Source organism: Diadema setosum, chromosome 1 (assembly GCF_964275005.1).
Source record: "Diadema setosum chromosome 1, eeDiaSeto1, whole genome shotgun sequence".
Lineage (NCBI taxonomy): Eukaryota > Metazoa > Echinodermata > Echinoidea > Diadematoida > Diadematidae > Diadema > Diadema setosum.
Genome location: NC_092685.1, coordinates 23,395,136 through 23,415,997, shown reverse-complemented (window position 1 = coordinate 23,415,997; position 20,862 = coordinate 23,395,136). Strand labels below are relative to the sequence as shown.

Below are 20,862 nucleotides of genomic sequence, written 5' to 3'. Positions count from 1 at the left end.
GGCTAACACAGGGCGGTCAAACTTAGGGTAGAGGTGTGAATGTACTTTACAGGTTGTTGAAACCAGCATCGGAAGAGCGCGATTCGGATTCTCATCAGATGTATATTGGCTGGTTTACATGCATGTCCAATTAGGTCGGAGAAAAAAGAAAAGTTACTTTTCTTTTATCGTCATCAGCATACCCCGGTACAAACAGCCGACATTAATGCGGGTGTACTTATATGTTTGCAATCAAATTGAGTATAACGGACCTAATTCACAACGATTCTCATTACAGACCCTGTTTACCATTGGGAGCAGTGATTTGAAAAAAGAAAATCCTGAAACAAAACATCCCATCACATAAAAAATTTGGCAATAAAGCCTAAAATATAAGGAAATATTTTTCTCAATAAACCATAACTGTAGACGGTTTATTCTTGAAACAGTTCTAGTAGAACTATTGTTCACATTTTATATATTCAACAATATATGATAACACTGGTTATAGCGATCAACAATTTTTCATCGGTTATTTCTATCCCTAACTCACATTTTAGAACTATTTTGAAGCCCTAAAGCTGGGTTTTTGTTTCATCTGTAAATGGTTAACAATGCCTTTAACCTCTTTCATGCAGGGGATCATACTGTTTGACCGATTTCCCTCTTATTGTACATGTAGGTCAATGAACAAGCTTAGTAATGATACATAATATTATGACAAGTTTATCCATTAACAAACTTAGTAATGATACATAATATTATGACAAGTTTATCCATTAACAAACTTAGTAATGATTTTTTTTTAGTAATGATATTTTTTTTTATGCAAGAGATTCAAGGTTATTCGGTGAACCATGATATGCCTACATAAACCACAAGAGGAGAATATGAACAAACAGAAGTTCCTCTATAACAATTAGCACTTCTACTGCTAGTGTTTCAGTCACAGTCGTCGAACGATGTGGTCAAAGCCAAGTCGTGTTCGACAACGCGAAGCCTCACCTTAAATGGATGGTATCGTTTTGGTTGAGATGGGGTTTCTTATAAAATAATCATGAAAGTGCATACAGTTCTTAGAGAAATTCAAAGTTTCTTTCATGAGAATTGGTTTTGAAATGGCAGAGATATTTTCCAGAAACAAAGAGGTCCTAATAAAAGACCATTTGGACCACTTTGATTTACTTTGTTTAATATTTTTCAGCCATTTCAAAACCGACTTTAATCAAATAAACTTTGAATACCTCTTAGAATTGTACTAATTTTTTTTAAAATGATAATTCAAAAGTGGTTTCTATATTACATGGATCTTGCAAAACGTTAAAATCTGAATCCCCATCTGAACCAAAACTACATCACCCCTTTAAAAGCGAGCAAGCAGATACCACCTTTTTATTTGAATTCATTTTGTCGTTATACGTCTTATTTTTTTTTTCTCCCTATCTTCTATGACCCTGAAAGAATTTGACTGGCAGCTGATTACAAGTGCGTAGTTTGCCTTCCTCCCTTTTCTTTCTTCCATCATTCTTTGGGAGCGGTTGTTTAGTTCTGATGTCTTCGTTGTGTAGCTCACGTGGTCATTTTTCCCTCGCACGTTTCTGATCTTTGATTCGCTAATTGCAGGCCTCTCACTTTAGAATGCAATTTTGATATTTCTTCCTAGGATTTTTTGTTCTGCCAAACTGATAGTTAGATTCGTTAATGCTTTTATGAACTGAGATATGAATGAACAAAGGGAAAACAAATTTACAAAAAAAAAACACACCAAACAAACCTCAACTCATTCCACTGTCACTGCCCTAGCACAAACACACAAGTCATACGAAGGCGAAGGAAAATGACAACAATCTCATGCACACGAATGCGAAACTTTACATCAAAGCCAAGTACACCCCCTTTGTTTGATTGTTCATCTTTGAGAAGGTAATGTTTTGTGTTGCCACACATTGAAGAAATGAGCTCATAGCATTAAGTGGCAGTATACTGCAGATCATCCAAATACTGACGACAATTTTTGTTTTCATCCATTGTCATCAAGGGTACAATGCAAAGAAGTGACAAACGTTTTTATCTTGTCATTTTTACATTCCCCCTTTCACTGATAATTCAACTTAAACTTAAATGAATTTTGAACCTCTGCAAAAACATAAATGACAGGTATCAACAAGTTAAACGAAGAATGGAATAGAAGAATAATCATTTGCTTGAAAGTTGCGCATCATACGTATTAAGCCGCTCAACCTCATGCAATGAATTTCCTCCTTGACAGCTGCGCCTGATCATCGGAACACCTTGTTCTTCTTTGCTTTTATTTTTATTTTATTTTTATCTTTATTTTCTCTCTCCTTCTTGCCCTCTTCCTTTCCCATAATCTGTCTGTCTGTCTCTCTCTCTCTCTCACACACACTCCTATGTTTCTTTTTTTTGTCTTTCTCACAGTTACACACATACATACATACATACATACATGCATACACACATACATAGGCCTATATACACATGCACAGCCACACACACACACACACACACATACACACACACACACACACACACACACACACATACACACATACACACATACATACGTACCTACATACATTCATACCAGGGAGGTAGTAAGAACTCCATCTCCCTGTTCATACAACACACACACACACATACTCGTCTCTTTTCTTTTCTCCTCCCTCTCTCCCCCTCCTTCCCTTTCTCTTCCACCCCACTCCATCTCTCGGTATTTTTCTTCCTTCCTCTTCTTCTCATTTCTCTTTTCCCTCCTATCTGTCTCTCTTTCTCACCCTCAGTCCCTTGGTCTCTCTGGCTGTCTTTGTGGGTGAACCTGCGAGTACGTCTTTTTTTCATTCCCCATCTCTTTCTATTCCAGTTCCGCTATCTTTCTGTCCGATATGTTCGTTCTCATTCTTCCTAAACTATTCCATGCAGAGAGCAACGTTCGCATATGCGCCGCCGCATGCGACATGAGAGCCAAAAAAAGAAAAGAAAAAAAAAGAAGCACAAATCTGATCAATTTTGCCAGTGAAGACGTTATAGAAGGGAATCACTTTCAATGAAGCCTAACCGCTTGAAAGAAATCTCCCTCTAGATCCCCTCTAAATCCCGCAATGAGATGTCAGTAAATATGTTCAGACGGAATGAATTGCGGAACAATCTCTATAATGTATATGGATATTGTATTCAAATCAGCGATACAGTGATCCCGAAGTAGGAAGGCTAGCTTGCCTGCAATGTCTAACATTCCTCAAAAACTAGTATACTTGTAGTTGCGGCACAGATACGCCCTAATGCATTATACACCAAGAAATTCACACATAGACGCGCGCGAACACGAAAATAAGTCGCAGACGGGTACAATTTTCCTATACTACCCATCTTAAGGAGCTATCTTCTCACCAGCAGGCGAATATAATATATCCTTGAGGTTTGGGAAGCGAACTAATTATCGCAAATGAGAGGTAGTTCCAAGGACGTTTTTACTAAGTGCTATTGCTCCCGAGCTTACTGCGATGCAATGTAATGTGTGAACCTTATATGCCATCTAACCAACCCCATCTCTTTTCTCACCCCTTCTCTCTTCCTCTCCTCTCACTTTCTCTTTGAAAAGAATGTATGCCTTTACAGAAAATACACATTTGACTCAATTCATCGGTAGAATTTAGGGCAGACCTTGTGGGGGTGATATTTTCTAGGTGTCACTTGTTTTACATAATGAACGTCATGAAGGTTTAAAGGAAAAAAAAAGAGACCATCTCCCCACCGCTTATTCTCCTACGTCTGTTTTGTTTTGTTTTGTTGTCGTCGTCGTTGTGTTTTAGCTTTCTTGTTGTTGAATTTCAGATCAGTTTCGGCGAAATGGAGGCGTGTCATTTCAGTCGTTGATGAGAAAGTGAATAAAAGTGTGTCATCATTCAAGAACAACAAGAACAAGAACAACAACAACTACAACAAAAACAATTGATTACTTCGAGTTCTTTTTTCCACCTAAGTTTCTTCGCTCTGATTGTTGATAGGATTTTAACTACAATGCAAAGTGTCATCTGTTATGCCATATGTGAACTGAAGAATACGTTGAGTACTCTTAACACTACCATACTTATCTAACTTATTATCGCATTTTTAGGATTGATGTGGAATATCATCTCTATAATATTCCTTACATTTGCAGGGAAGTGGCAGTAGATTGAATACAAAGATTTTTGAGGGCATTGACAACTTTCCTCGTAATCTTTACCTTCAATGCTAATTTCTGTCTTCTACTTATAATGTGCGTGTTCATCTAGAAATAGCATATAATTCTACATGTACAATCATATATATATGTATATATGTATACATATATACTAATATTTTGCATGTCTGTGTGTGTGCATACAATCATAGACATGCATAAACACAAGATTGAATAATGATGACCTTTCTCTCTCGTACTTTTGTCCCTGCTTTTCATTCTTTTTTTTTCTGATATGTCTTACCCTATCTCCGTCTTGATCTCTTCCTCTATCTCCTTTTTTCGCTTTACGCCAATTCCTTTCCTTTATCTTCTTCCGTTATCTCCTTTCCATTCCTTGTGACCACATTATCAGACTTCCTTGAATCGAGGACGATGCATGGCGGGAAGGGGAGTTGAAATCGAAGTAATCTCGGCCTGCTTTAATGGGTAAAGAAAAAGGATGATGCAAATCCACTTCATCGCGCAGACGTTGAAACTTCCTGTGAAGTAGTTTGTGTGCGTTTGTGTGTGTGTGTGTGTGTGTGTGTGTGTGTTTAACTTATGAAGACAGACGACTCTAGGACGTCTATTGGACTTTGTGAAAGCGAGTGAAAAAAGGACGTCTGGAGCAAACCGTTACTCGCAGCAGCTGTCGTGGATGCAGGCATCAAAAGATGCAGTTTTCCTCCCAGTTCCTCTACTTGTCCGCAGATGGCCAGGAGAGATGGCGAGGGGAGATGATGAAAAGGGGTGGGTATGGAGAGCGAGCACATAATGACAGTTGTAAACTCTCCTGTATTAGCCCCTAATTTGCGCAATTTCATGAGTCTCTTGAGAAGGAAATGTGTTCATTTCAGCATATAGAGTGTATGACTCATCTTACGTGTAAGGCATAGCAGTGCATGGCTTCGTAGAGGTTTTCCTGAAAGAACGCTATGGGACAGGACGATTGGTGAAATCAAACACACACACACACACACACACACACACACACACACACACACACATATATATATATATAATATAAGGAGAAATCCAAGTAATGTTTTTAACTCTAATTCGCTGTGTCAGGTGGTGGTTTCGTACGGAGGTTGATTGACGTTGTTCTGAAACCGCACGCAGCAAACTGGTGAAATCTTGTGGAAATTAAATTGATGCCTTTACACTTCATGACAGAGCAGAGCTGCTGCGTCTACCAGACAACTTCTTATTGAAAAATCCCAAACGGAAAGGTACAGTAGTGTGACGAATTCAGGATGTGATTGCCTTTATTTAGTACATTTTGTTACAAATTTCCGGAACCAAGAAATATTCTTTATTCTTTAAAATACAGCTGTAATATCATGTATTTGCAACGATGATTGTCCTAGATTCATGTTCTGACAAACTCAGGTCAGGTCGGGAAGTTCATGATTTTCAATCCAAGACTACTGCTAAAGGTCTTCTCAAACTTCAATGTTTTACAATTTGACCATGGGAATGTTTAAACGGATGATACGAAAATGAAATAAGGTCCGTTATTCTGAAGGTTCGTTATACTGAAACGCACGAATTTCTGTACCTAGATATTCACTAATCGGAAAACGAAATAGCGTTCGTTGATCCGAACATTTATGGCGTTATTCCGAAGGTTCGTAAATCCAAATATCAAAATGGAGGTGCGTAGGGCCTACTTACGAACAGTTAGGTTTGATACTGATAATAAACCTTATTGCAATTTCGAATTAATGAATCTTCGAAATAATGGACCTTTAACCCGTATGAACATGAGGGTAAAACGGAATCATTGTGCAATTATCTCTAACGTGTGCTATATATACTTCACGTCTTCAGATGTTCTGTAGGACGAGAAGTTAAAAGGTCGTGGTGACGTCATTCAGCTATGCCCATACCCCTAAACCTGGGTTTGTCACAGTGGTTTGGCACTGTTTACCTTGACTGTATCTTTGCCGGCAGCACTTGATGCACGAGTGCTACTTCAGGGGACGGTTAGACGTTGGCGTAATTTGGCACTTAAAACATTTCGACTCTGTATAGGAAACCACATTAGCATCGACTCCATCACGCACTGGTTTGTCGATTTGTCACCTTCCGAGTGAGCAGTAAAGCCTTTGGCTTGTAGGTCTCTCAGCTGTCTTTGTCTTCACTTAGAAGCGGGTGCATTGAGTTGGTTATTAAAGGTACATTCCATACGATTTTCATAATTTCACATCATGTAGTACATAAATCAACAACTCCATGTATACATTTGTGAAATTTATTGTGATTCTTGAGCAGAGAAACAATACTTTGAAACACCTTAAACAAATTACACTGAACAAGGATGATGACAATGGGGAGGTTCACATATAATTTCAAAAATTTAGCAGTGCAATCCATTAACCATCGCTTGCTTACGAGTTCACCTGTGTATAATCTATGCATGCCTTCTTCTTTTGTTCTGCTTCCTTGAGCCCCAACTCATGCATTCTTATGGTGACTCTGCCATGTCATCATCCTTGTTCATTGCAATTTGTTCTAAATTTTAAAAATATTCTTATTGTTCATCCCAATTATTAAAAATTCTGAAACTCTGTCCTCAGTATAACTAATTTATAGTTGTTCAAATGTAAAAATCTGAAAATCATCCGGAGGTCTCCTTTAAGCTATGCGTACGTACACACACAAACACACAAACACTTCTTTAAAAATGTTTTTTTTTCATTCGAATTTCGTTTGATATCTCCATCGTTTTCGCAATGTAAAGAATACAAACAATGATTTCGTGCAGATCCCCATAGAAACAAAAAGATACATACACACACACACATTCGCGCGCACACACAAACACATAAACATACAAACACACCCGCACTTCTTCCAGTGGTTTTTATTCATTTCCATTCAAATAATAGAATACAAATAATGCAGTAAAACACACATATTAGATTAGGCCTGTATTCAAAGCATCACAATCTCTAATTCCACACAAGATGCTTTCGATTCAAAGATAGCAATATCCTACACAATGAAGAGCGAAACTCGCAATGATGGAAAGATCATGAAGTGCATTTGCATTGCATGTTCAAGTTAAGCTACGATCACAAAGGTTCATACGAACGATGCGTTTAACAGATCGTACAGATTCGTAGATGGGGTATAGTTTTTTACGGCCTTCTGACGAAGTTAAATTCTTACGAACGCCGTTTGATTCGCAAGAACAGCTTGGAGACCTTGAGAAACGAAGCGATTATCGGTTATACAATGTCCTTAGAGTTCGTAGTTTTTCCCAAGAATGCCTGAGTTCTCATTACGTCATAATTACGGCCATCTTACGATTTTTGTAGTCGCAAGAGGGTCGTAAGTGCAGCTCACAGCATTCTCACGTCATTCGTAAGAAGATCTTACGATTTTTTTTTATGGTTTGTCTGGTTGCAAAAAAAAAAAATGCTGGTGTACAGTCAACAATTATAATATGATTATTCATAGTCCCGTATTTCTTTGACAGGAGATGCTTCCTCGTCGAACAAAATGAGCAGAATAACGATTTGAACTTAGCGCGTTTGGCTTCGTAGTCCCTAATACCCAACAATTGCACAATTCGTAGACGTACTCCTTACGAGCAGCTTACGAACGCCTTGTGACGGTTTTGAGTCGTTCGTTTGAATGCCGTGCGAATTTTCGCTCGCAAGGCTTTCTTACGAAGCCGTAAGCAATATGGTAAGAACCTTATGTGAACAACTCAAGGCGTTCTGACGATCGTCTCAAGAATTTGAGGCTTCTAGTATTGTCCCGCGACCCTACGAAGTCTACAAAAATCTTCCGTGGTTTTTACGTTGATCTTATGACGTTCGTACGGCCACTTTACGAAAACGGGGTTTCGTATGATGTGGAAAAAAACATCTTGGACAAGACTATCGACCAGGCTGCGAACTTACGAACAGTTTAAGAAAGGTCTGCGAGCGCTGGTATCGTACGGCCTTCTTCAGGAGATCTTTCGAAATGGCCTAAAATCGTTCTTACTGCGTTCGTAACAGTTTGTTAGGGCATCTGTGGCCGAGCATTTACGCCATCTTACGATTTTTTGTTGTCGAAAGATACTCGTATCTCACGGCATTCTCAAGTCATTCGTAAGAAGATCTTTCGAATTTTTGTACATTTTGTCCGGTTGCAAAAAAAAAACCCCAGCAAAACAAAACAAAACAAAAACGCTGCCGTGTAGGCCTACTGTTGAAACTTCTGTGACTGTTGAAAGTTTGATCCTGTCAAAATAACACGAGTGCCAAGGAGACTACAACTGCAGCTGTATCTGCAAGTAGAATTGGAAGAGGAAGAAGATCTAGCAGCTCCCTTCTTTCTTTTTTCCCCTTCGCTCTCTTCCCTTTTATAGACTTCCCTTTTGGTCCCATATTTCTTCGACAGGAAATGCTTCTTCGTCGAACACCACGAACAAAATTACGATTTAAACATCGCGCGTTGGCGTTATGCTCCCTAAACTCAACAATTGCACGAATTGTGTACGTACTCCTTACGAGCAGCTTACGAACGTCTTATGAACGTTACGAGTCGTTCTTATAAACGCCGTACGAATCTCCGTTAGTAACGCTTTCCTACGAACGCCGTAATAGCCCTCTGTGAACACCTTACAGCGTTCTTATACGATCATTTTGAGGCTTCTAGAATTGTCTCGCGAACCTACGAAATCTACAAAAGTCTTGCATGTTTCTTACGTTGTTCTTATGACGTTCGTACGGCCGCCTTTAATACGAAAAGGGAGTTTCATGGAAAAAATCTTGACAAGTCCATCGACCAGACTGCGAACTTACGAAAGGTTTACGAAAGGTCTACGAACGCTGATTTCATACGGTCTTCTTAAGAAGAATGGTCTGAAAATCCTTCTTTACGGCATTCGTAGCAGTTCCTAAAGGCATTTGTGACCGAGCCTTTAGCTGTCCTATTCAACAAAGTCGAACAGAATTGCACATGCCTCATCACGTGTGGCATTGCAGAGTTATCGATTTTAAGAGTGGTCAAAACCACAGTGTGCAAATCAAATGAGATGATAATGTCATCACATCACAACTTTTTCATCGGCTTGTACAAGTGGTGGTGTTTTAGGCCGATTAGTTTACACCTACAACCGATTTTCCTCCATAAAGGTCATGATTAGTACTTGTTGGCCTGTAAATACTGAAGCTCAGGGATGAGTAGACTTATAAAGGACAAGATTTTGTTTCTAATTTCGTATGTAAGAAGACTACATTGTCGCAAAACCTGTGTGCATATCATTCCGAGAGGTGCACGGCGAAATTTGCATCGTCACGCGCATGTTTGCATAGGAGGCTGTGACTAATTCACAGTTGACAGTTGCGTGTAAACATGATTGTTGAAATTTCTTTTTTCCTGTACGATTTTGATGACATTTCTACCCGTATCTTTGTTTGAATTTACTCTTTTCATTAAGGCCTACTTGAAAATAGAGCGGGAAAGCTATCAGGAGATAGTTTACTTACCAATTATAATCATATATATATATATATATATATATATATATATATATATATATATATATATATATATATATATATCATGACAAGTTTTTGCATAGATAAAACTGATGGTCGCTCAGCAGGGCTTAAAAAATGGCTGGCCGCAAGATCCACAGTGAAGACGAATCTACCAGCATCTTTAGCCATTATGCAGCTACGATTTCGTGTTTTGTTTTTTTTTAATCAAATTGAAGGACATATTCAACTGTTATTTCCACAAGTGTTTCAGCTCTGAAATGTCCTGGAAGCCTGAGAGGCCTGGAAACGGGAAAATTATTATAAACTGCTTTTCTCCTGTTTTGAAAATTTCTTCCCCTCTTTTTCGGTCTTGTGGCAGCACCAGGTGTACGCGGCGTCCAAAATTTGAAACCGGTCGACTGGACTCTTTTATAATGTGCTCCTGGTATGTTCTTGACAGTATTTCATGATTTTTCGCTCATTGAAAGACGGCAACACTTGTGTGCCGCCTTTCAAACAGTTCTAATAGAGCTCTTCTATATAGACAGCTGCATGTCTGCATCATATGATAAATTCTGGGTCTGCACTGGGGTTGTTGTTTGAAAGAAAAAGCTTTAAACTTGTAGCAGCTATCATTTCTCGTCTTTATTATTTGTTCTCTCAAATGTATCTTGAGTGAACAGTACCACACAGACAAACAATCACAAGCACACATAAACACGTACATTACACTATAACAAAGGAACATAAAAAGATACAAATTGCTCACAATACCGACACAATGAGACAAATCCGAAAGGTTTTATTTAGACTGAAAATCCAAAACAGTTTCAAGAACAGTTAAAGAAGAGGACTGATATACTGTGGATGCATTCGGGCGCGGTAACGGTTGGAATTACACATGGTCTTTTTAATAAGCATCAGAAAAACTCTTCAATACATATGACCCGATTCGCATTGATTATGCACCACGGAAGGGAAGGTAAAACGAAGCGCATAAATTTGGGGAATCAATGACGAAATTTTGGAAACCATGCAAACACACCGACTTGCAATCCTTTCAAAGGAAGAAAAAAAAAAATCCATGCGTGAGAAAATCTCCAAATTCTTCAAACACACGGCAGAGCGTTCCAGAAATAATCGATTTTTAATACCCGATTCAGAGGTACAGAAGCGTATGCACGTAGCCTTAATCGGATATAAGGCCGATAAGATGCAATCAGTAAATTAAGAGGAAACACGCACGTATGGTGTCTAGGTTTTCTTGACAAAAGCGCGATAAGCGTAATGATTGAAGGGGAAGAAAAACGGTGCAAGGAATCGCAGAGTCAGCGGGATGGGCTTTACCTGTTATCTTATGAGCTGTCACAGTTTAATTTGGGAAGGTACCGTGAAGAAGAAATGAGACGGATACAGAAATAAAGCGAAATAGGTGCGGAATATCGTAATATTGGTCAGTCACATTTTGTTGTCGTGGAGTGAAAGGCTTGTTACTGAGTAATAACCACTGGTCATGTGATCACGTTAGTGCGTACTGATGATCGAAACCTACCTGTCAGTATCTCTCTCACTCAAGATGGCGTCCTATGCAATACGTGGAGTCGAGACTTTCCGAGCCACCCGCTCTCTTTCTGCTTTGACTATCGGTTTACCCCCTCAGGAATATTTCGTGAGAGGGACAATTTATATCTCTTGACATATTCCTCCTGATTCCTGATTGACAGCGTCATTATTGTCCATCCCTTAAGAGGAATCCATCGAAAGCAAACCCTAGGTGTCTTGCTCCATGGCGTAGCAGTATTACCAGCAATTCTGCTTTTTCATTGTTATTCCTTTTTTTTTTTGTAAACGGAGCTTACATTACAGATCTCTCAAAATGTTTCCGTTTCTTTTTTTTTTGCGAGTTTGTTTTGTGATAGAACAATCAAAATAGAATTGCACGTATTATAACAATGCAAGCAAGTCATCTGACATGATGACTCTAGGTGAAATCATGACATCCACTGTGCTGTAGGCCTATGTTGAGCAAAACTAATGTCACTCCCTCACAAAAGAGGACAGCGCTTTTCATTATCACTCAAAGCCCAGTCAGACTGTACTTTGTTGTATAAGATAATTCACACGGTAAGATTTTGTTATGTTTTATGGTTTATTTGGAAAACGTGAAACATGGAACATGGAACAATGAAATTGAATAAACAAACAAACAACACTAGAGAGATTCCTTCGCTGAAGAAATTTTACTTTAACGGCCGTGTTAGATCCATCAAAACTCATACAAAAAATAAAGGTCCGCTGCCCAACATCAGAATGGCTTAACGTCTCGATCTCAAGACATAATAGTAAATATTGGCCTACACACGCCAACATAAGGTCATCCACCTGTTTTTTCTCCTCCTGAACCATTTTCGTGGTAAATAAATCTATAAGTCATATTGTCACTTCTTATTCTCTATCTCGATCACTTCACGGCAATGGGTCTCGAATTTCGACCGCCCCCTCTCACCTATACAACTCATTAAATACAACATATCAAAAGGTCAGAAGACTCTGATCATCCCCCAGTATCTCATCTATACACATCAACACATACACTGACAAAGGGTTACGACCAACAACAACAGGCGCGCACACACACACACACACACACACACGCACACACACGCACACACACACACACACACACACACACACACACACACACTCACGCACACACACGCACACACACAAATACTGCCCAGAGATCGACATAGCTCGCCCACAAGAAGCTAAAATGACATGCTGTGAGGCTGGGTTTTATAGCCTACAGGTAGTAGGATCTGTAACAGGTGTTCGGATCATTTCTTCAGAAGACTATCTCTTCATCATCTTGGGTAAGGGGTTGCATGCTTCCCCACTATTAAGTTATGATTATCATCACTGCAAGGATGGAGTTTTGTCTTACATCTTTACCGTCTCAATGTGATCGAGTTATCTAACTGTGGTCTCATCATGAACTCTGTATACTTACACTTCAGTGTCCATCCATCGTATTATGTTTAAATGTGTCCGGAATCCGTTGATGTAACTGCCTATCTCGCATTTCCTAGGTAGGAATATATTATAATCCCTCAGTTGGTACAGCATCGAAGTGGAAAGGATAACAACCTATATTCTAGAAGTATGAAGTCAAATATCGTGTGTTAGCCCACCAATGTTGTAAAATACTCTTTCTCGTCTTCTTGAAGAACGTCTCCTCTCACATTCGACGGAAATATACCGCTCCCCCCTAAAAAAAAAAGCCGTCCCTGTGATTCAAATAAATGGCTTAAAATCTCTCCTTTCTCAATCTTCGCCACTCTAGCTCTAGCCATGAAGTCAGAGGGGAGAGAGAAAGCTGCGTCGGTGTCAACGAACACATACCAACTGCATCCGGTACTGACCTGGACAGTTCTCACGGCGCTTGTCCTCTACTGCGTGCTATGTCCGACGGCTGTTGGCGCCGCAAACGCAAGGCTTGGCTGCCACGTGAGGCAATACCTGCAGTACACCGCCGAGAAGAGCGGATGCCGACCACAGAACATCGTTGTTGACGCATGTTTCGGCAGATGCGACACATACGAGGTAAGGGAGAGGGAAAGGAGTTATGTGTGCATCTGGAAAAAGGCAGTGTGCAAGAAAAGCTCAAGCGCACATTTTATTTTTATCTAATTATGCAGACTTCTGCAAGTTTGTCATGATAATGATGTTACCATCTATAAATATTGTAGTAAAGAAATTTGCAATTATTTTACAAGAGTGCAGCATGAAACATGTCAAAAGTCGGTTTCAGACAGAAGCGGTCGAGACAGAATTATATTGAAAAAGGACTTTTTTTGAAATTTTCAGTGAACTGTAGCCAGCATATGAACTTGTGTTTGTTATCGTGTATTATCGCTAATTCTAAAATTTGACAAGTACACGTTTCGTAAAATGTTCGTCGATGGGGTGCATCTAGTCACAGTCATGCTCAAAGCAATCACTAGAAGGTTCGTCATCATCAATGACATTGCTCGATTTGAAACACAACAACTAATTGCTTTTGATAAGCAAAACTTGTATACTACAAAGCCATAACTTTTCACTCTTGATTTGAAAACTGATACAGACTCGTGAGGTGGGTGCTTGTCTAGAAGGACCTGTTGACTTTTCTTTTGTCTACAAAGAGCCAAGGTGTTCATTTTGATGTTGCGTTTGTAACATTTATGTATTTTCCGTACGTTTTTATGGTGGTCTTTGCTGGACTTTGGAATCCTCCCGTGCTCAAAACAGGTACACAGGGGCCGCGGAACCGAGGGGACGGGCAGGGGGTAGTGGGGTTAGTGCGCTTCGGCCCCCCCCCCCCCATATTTTGTGCTCCTCTCGAAGGAAAAGCAATAGAAAAAATAATGATAAGAAAATCACAAACGACTTTTTTCAGAGTTCAGGGGAGGGGTGGGGTGGGGGTACCTTGTACATTGACCCCTGACCCCCCCCCCAAAAAAAAAACAAAAAAAAAAAACAAAAAAAAAAAACACACACACACACACAAGAAATGTTCCACGGCCCCTGGAACATGATGCCGCCATTCTAGCGTTCAAGACCTTATCTTTTTCTCTCTCTCGTTTCTTTTGCTTTTATGCTCTGTTTTTTAGATTCCCGAGTTAGAATTCCCTTTCAAGTCTTCACACCATCAGATGTGCTCATACCACGAGGTTGAGACGGTGGCCATCGAACTGAATGATTGTGATCCGGGAGTGAACAGGACGTTCTTGTACAAAAACGCCAAGAGCTGCAAGTGCCGAAACTGCTGGCCATACAACACATTTTGTTTCGGCCTTTCCCTATAAACAACTTTCCTCCCAGTTTTCACGTCTCATTTTGTTTTAGTTCAAAAAATGTTCAGGCATAGGTATTTACCACTTAGGTAAGTTTGCATTTAAATTCAAAGTTGTATGATATATGTAGTCGTAAAAAAATTACCGTACAAACAGAAGAGTCATTGATTTATTCTTTTCGATAAAATGAAGTCGTTCAGATACCTAGAAAAGTCTGTGAATATAGGACGATGTTGTGAAGAGAGAATATTTTTGACAGCAGAACCCTTCTCCATTTTTTGTTGTTGTAAATAGCTGAAGAAGAAAAAAAAATAGATGAAAATCCCACAAGTCAATTCCGCTCTTGCGCAAGAGTATTGATGACAGGAGTGAGGAAGTCAGTAACTTTAACCTACTTTTTGATTATGTAATGGGAATTTTCGAGAAGATTGAATATCAAATATAGCTCACGGACTTAATCATGACATTTGCGTGACATACAATCACTTTACGTCTATCCTTTTTTTCCCTAGTTACCGATACCAAGATGACTGGTTAACGTTTGGAATGGCGTGGTCCAATGTTATTCTGACATTTGTCAATGTAATTAGATATGACAACCGTAAAATGCTGATAATCGATGCAAAGTTTCTCGCGGAGAAAGGGACTAGTTCAACTTGCATCACCACGTCCTATGTAACACGATCAATGTGATGAAATATCTAGATGAATATTCAGCCGCGTGCTTAGGCATACACAGCCAAGCGTTATGACGACATTCCTACGGGAAGGTGCAAACATGCGAGAAATTTACCCTTGTCTTAAGAAGAGAAAGAAAGAGAAATATATATACATATATATATATATATATATATATATATATATATATATATTATATATATATATATACATATATATGTATTGCACTTACCTTGGGAGCACGGGGACGGCTCTCTTAAACTCACCATTTCTTAACTTGACATCTGTTTTTCTTTTGATGACACCTTGTCTTAAATTGTAAAAAAGGCATTACAGTTCTATTCATTATCATTCTCTGTGAGAGCAACGTGACTTAGTGGTTACAGCTCCAGATTAATAAAGAGGGTTTTTGGTTAGAATCTTTATTGTTATTGTTATTGTTATTGTTATTATCTTTATTATTACTATCATCATCGTCGTCGTCATCATCATCATCATATTATTATTACAACTTGTATTATTATTATTAATATCATTATTATTATCATATACATTATCATTTGCACTTGCCTAGTTTTGAAGACGGTGATCTAATCATGCAGACACGAATTTAAGGGTCATCTGACTCAATAGCCATCAGTTTCTAATCAACAAGGACGTTGTAGGTCCCCCGTCATTTCCTTTAACCTCTGTGCACACCGTGAACGTTTAGGATGTGGCGTCGGTGCTGTTAGAATACTTTATTTGTAATCTGACAATGTGCTGAATTTCTGTTTTAGTTTCAGTGGCATGGTTGTCACAGTTGTATCAACTAAATCAGGCGTTGTAACATTGTACTTCTATCTCCTGTGTATAAAATGCAACTGATGTTGGAATATGCTTCATCCATCAATCAACTGACACCGATTAAATGAAATGCAACAGTGCTAAAATTGCACATTTTTACATACCTTGTAGAATGCACCGTGTTACCGCTGATGATTAAATGACATGCATTACTTAACAACATTCTCTCTGTCTCGCTCACCTTTTACTGTGAAATGAGATCCATTGTGCAGAAGTCCTTTTTCGTGGTTTCGTGACGACTCTTCGTCTCCTTTTTTTTTTTCCTTTGAAAGAAAAAAACCGACTACACTACGTTTCGGCGCGTGATGGCGTATTCAAGCAATATGTCCTGCTGTGACATTGGCTATCCAGTACTTGTGATAAGGCTGTAAAAGTGGACGTTTTCGAGCATTTCGCGCAATCGGAAACCAGCGCGAAAATAAAAGCAAGCGAATATTTTTGCTCACTATACGTTTCAGTAGTTCATGTCTTGATTCCGCGGAATTAAAAACCCGCGAAACTCATCTTACCCGGCTGAGCGCGAAAAATTACTCACGCGAAAATATCCATCACACTTTTATTGGGTTGCTCCCTGTACAAAGGAATTTGCTAATTTAATGCTGTATTTATAAGCTGCGATGTCCGCTTCATTTACAGACATCGTATCATATTTTATTTTTACTTAGTGATACATTGTACAATGTATAATGGTTCTTTATGGATGAATTCTTTTCAAATTTGTGTATGAGTGGGTGTGTGTGTCTGACCGTCTGTGGTTAGTGTCTGTCTGTGTGGGGGCGGCGATGGGGGCACGCTTGATCTAAATCCCCACTGTTGACAAAGTAGGTGAATTTTTGCCATCAGCTTATTTCCATGATGCACACAAAGCTGATGTATAACTGCGTAAATTGTGTAATAGCTTTTATTGTCGTATGTAGGTGGAGCATACCTGTTTACCAGTATTTTGCATTAACCCATCGAGTACCACAAAACCAATGTTTCTGTGATTTTGGGCTGTATGTGTTTATTATAATCTTGACTATTTATTGTTTGTGTCTCATCGTGTAGAGTCGTTTTGTTTAAAAGGTCTTATTTTATTCGTTCATATGGAATGTTTGCTTCGGTTGCAGAGACTTTCAAAAGTGTTACGTTCAAAACTGATCCCTCAATGGCAACGCACTATTAGAAGATTGAAATACATTTTCTGCCTCAATTTTGCAATCTTTAAACTTTGATATGATTTTGTGTAGAGCTTTAACCAGTGCTATGCAATATTTGGTCTTATTAAGGCTATTAATTAAAATGTAGAATTGCCAATGTAAGGAGGGCAAAATGAAAGTTATTGCAGCAACAAAATTCATGAGGAGTCGATGGGTTAAATTGTCTTTTACTCTATATTCCATACGCCAGAAGTCATTCTCTGCTATAAAGGCAAATACTGCTGAAAATAGGATCATAATGATGTGTCAGTGTTCATGATGTCGTGTATGACGTCATCGGTTGTTAGTGGTGATACAGCAGTGCGAAAGCACTAGACATCACGGATTTATCTTGAACAGACATTGACTATTGTGTATTTTGTCGGTCTCTCTTTAATACATTCCTGCAATTTTGAACGTCCTTTCGTGGTTTTATTCCAATATTCATTGGTACAATATGGAGAAGGGCAGTCAATTTCATTCGCATGTTCTATGTTGATAGCTAGTGTGTACACTCCCACTTTTAATATGTTTAGTTTTCTTTGCTTAGGAGTAGTTTATTAATAGTAGATTAAAAGAATGTTCAGAAACAGGCGATCTATCTTTATTCGAATTGGCCTCTTCTTTTACTTGTTTCTCCCTCTGTGTTTGAATTTCCCGTTTTTTATACGAACGGGTTAACGCAGGTTGATTTGTGTTTATCGACTTTCATATATCTACATGGATAGTTCAGACAATATCTTATAGCAAAAAGAAAAAAAAAACAACAACAAGTCAACAGCCTTACTGATAGGCGCTTTTAGATGAAATAGTTGTCAGACCCTATCCCCCTCCCTCACATACACAATAACAAAATGCAATTCTTTCCTCATGGCACCATATGTCATATTCAATGCTTCGTTTTGTTGACCGAATATGATAGAATGTGATAACACAATATGTGTCTCCAGTTAACTCCAGTAAGAAATGTAATTTTGGTTTGCATTTTTGGTTTAGCAATAAATTCTTTCATTTCTCTATCATTATTTCAGCGAACATGAACATCGTCGTCAAGTCTGTCAGAAAGAAAAAAATCAACTCGTAATTTACAACAGGCAATTGTATTTATCATAATGAAAATATAAAAATATACCTACTTTAGACTTCGCAGCTTTATTATCTATTTATTAGTTGGTCCATCCGCAATACAAGTTCGTTGTGTTCGCAGTTTGTAGTCCATCACGAGCGACTGTTGCAGCTTGCATGTCTCGAGTCTTGAAAAAAAAAATACATTGTATACACGCGCATTACGACTGTTTTTATGTAATCTGCTGTCTTTCATGTTAGTATATTAATAGTAGACGCTACTCTGAATAAAAGTGCGAAAGGTTTCTTCGATGAGTGTGTTTCACATTGGTCAGAAAAAATATAATTATAAGTACATCCTTATCTTGCTAATAGCAGCCGATCAATGCTACGATTTATCTAAAGCTTATCCCGAATTTGGCTTTGGAATATTTTTCAGCCTTTTCTTCGTGAAACAAACGTTTTGAAACAATCATTTTGTTCTTGCTTTTGCCCTTTATGTCACGTTGTACCTTGTGTATTCTTACATTTCATTACCTTCGTTGGTGTCAAAAAGGAAATAAATCCTATTTATGAATTTTGAAGTAAATGATACCAGCTCCATGTGAACTTCATTTCATTAGTACGTTGAGGCGCCTTTGGAGAAAAATCTTCAATATAAGTGCATTATGTATGTTAATTTGTGTGTGCCTTAATGTAGAAATACGTCTTTCGGTATTTGATTCACCTTTGCGGTGCAAATCATTTCCGATAAACAACAGACATACACATTTATTGACATTTGTGTACAATAACACACACAAACACACACACACATACACATATATGTGTGTGTGTATAAATATTCTATATATAGGGCATATATATATTATATACACACATACATACATACATACATACATTAAAGTTGACCAATTTTGAACGTCGCAAAGGGCAACTAGATAAAATGAAATGGATATTTCATCTTTTCCTGTTTTGAAAGTTCAGCACAATATTTCTACAATTTCACGCTGAAAGTAAGCAGCACTAATCGGAAGAAATACAAATTACAGTAGCAAACTAACGTTTGCTGTTTACTAACTGCGGCATTTGTTCATACATGCAGTTTTGTAAAAATTTGAAGTAATACATTAAACGAGAAAGAAACGAGAGTAGCGAGTCTTTGCACTGAGATTACGTCCTTTCAGCAAACTTTTTAAGGCGAAAAATGTACTTCAAATAACTAAGGCTTGTACAGCTTATAATCTCTAATTTCGCCTCTGAAGCTTTACAAGCATTGCACATAAAACCACTGTCAGGTAAAGTACACACATGAGACAATCGTTCTGCGTTGGTCATTTTAGGCAGCAATTCTAAAACTATCATAAGGAAAATGCGATCATAAACGTCTTCACCCAAGTTAATTTTGCCAAACATTGCGATGATGTAGCCGTGGTGCAGAAACATCAAAGGTACCCCGTGTCTCTATATTTAGGACCTTTTAAATATCATGAACGTTATCCAATATTATAGGGGCTAGACTATCTCTGTATTTTCACGAAGTAATACTTCTCTCTGCGACCAGCCAACGGTATTGGTCACAAGAAGCATGGTTTTTGCCCAAAGAATCAAAATGAAGTATAAACGCATACTGTATAATGCGCAAATTACATGGCTATTACGTATATGATAATTATGTTGCATAATTAAGAAGTTACAATCTCTGTACATAGTAACACCTTGGTTAAAACACAAGCTGACAAGCATCCAACTTTTTTGTGTGAAACCGACTACGAGACCACGCATTACTATATCGATATGTTAGCTGTTTCATGACAAAATAGATATCAAAGCTCGTTTTACTATTTCGGCTTGGGATATAATCAAATTTCGTTCATGATTACTAATTGTTATTTGCGACTTCATCACTGATTATTTACTCCATTATCAATACACCCTTGCAGTACATTGAAAGTATCGGGAATAAGAGGAGTTCATGAACCCCAGAAACATCGCATCCAGCATGATTTTGTACTTGTAATTATTTATTCACCGCTCATGGAATGGATAGCCCTCTTAGCAAATTGCTGTTTGTCGAAGCAGTCCGACAAAAACACAAAACAAAATAAAACAACAACAAAACATAAACATTCAGTAGGGGAGAGTTAAAAAAAAAAACTGAACAGGAAATGCGTAAACTAAATAAAACAGCAAACAAACAACAATATGTGCGAAAGACATGCAAGTCAATAATCGATAATAGGGATATTTCATGAGGTCTGCCGGTGTCTTCTTGCAAGGCAAGATAGGTACATTGTATGTGTGTTGTTGAATGCCTCATCCAGTGTTGATTCTTTAAAAAAAGAAATTCACCTTAAAACTTTATCAATTTCATAAGAAAAAAGAAAAAAATCCCTGCAAAACAGTGCAAGAATTATCAAAATCGGATAAGAAATAAGGAAGTTATCGCATTTTTGACATGTCATTTTTTTTTTTTTTTTTAGAAAACGCTTCTTGACCAGTCGTTATGAATTCTAAAATCAGCAAGTTAAAGTGTTCTGCTCTCACAATTCCTTATTCATTTCATATAC

At 38.2% G+C, this 20,862-nt stretch overlaps 1 protein-coding gene across 1 annotated transcript; it reads left to right on the top strand.

Annotated features, from left to right (window-relative positions):
• Positions 1-12,463: 12,463 nt before the first annotated feature.
• On the top strand, positions 12,464-14,537 carry LOC140246962 (glycoprotein hormone beta-5-like). The gene is made up of 3 exons (XM_072326303.1): positions 12,464-12,563; positions 13,034-13,293; positions 14,343-14,537. The coding sequence occupies exons 1-3, from the start codon at positions 12,464-12,466 to the stop codon at positions 14,535-14,537; spliced, it is 555 nt and encodes a 184-aa protein (XP_072182404.1).
• Positions 14,538-20,862: the final 6,325 nt, after the last annotated feature.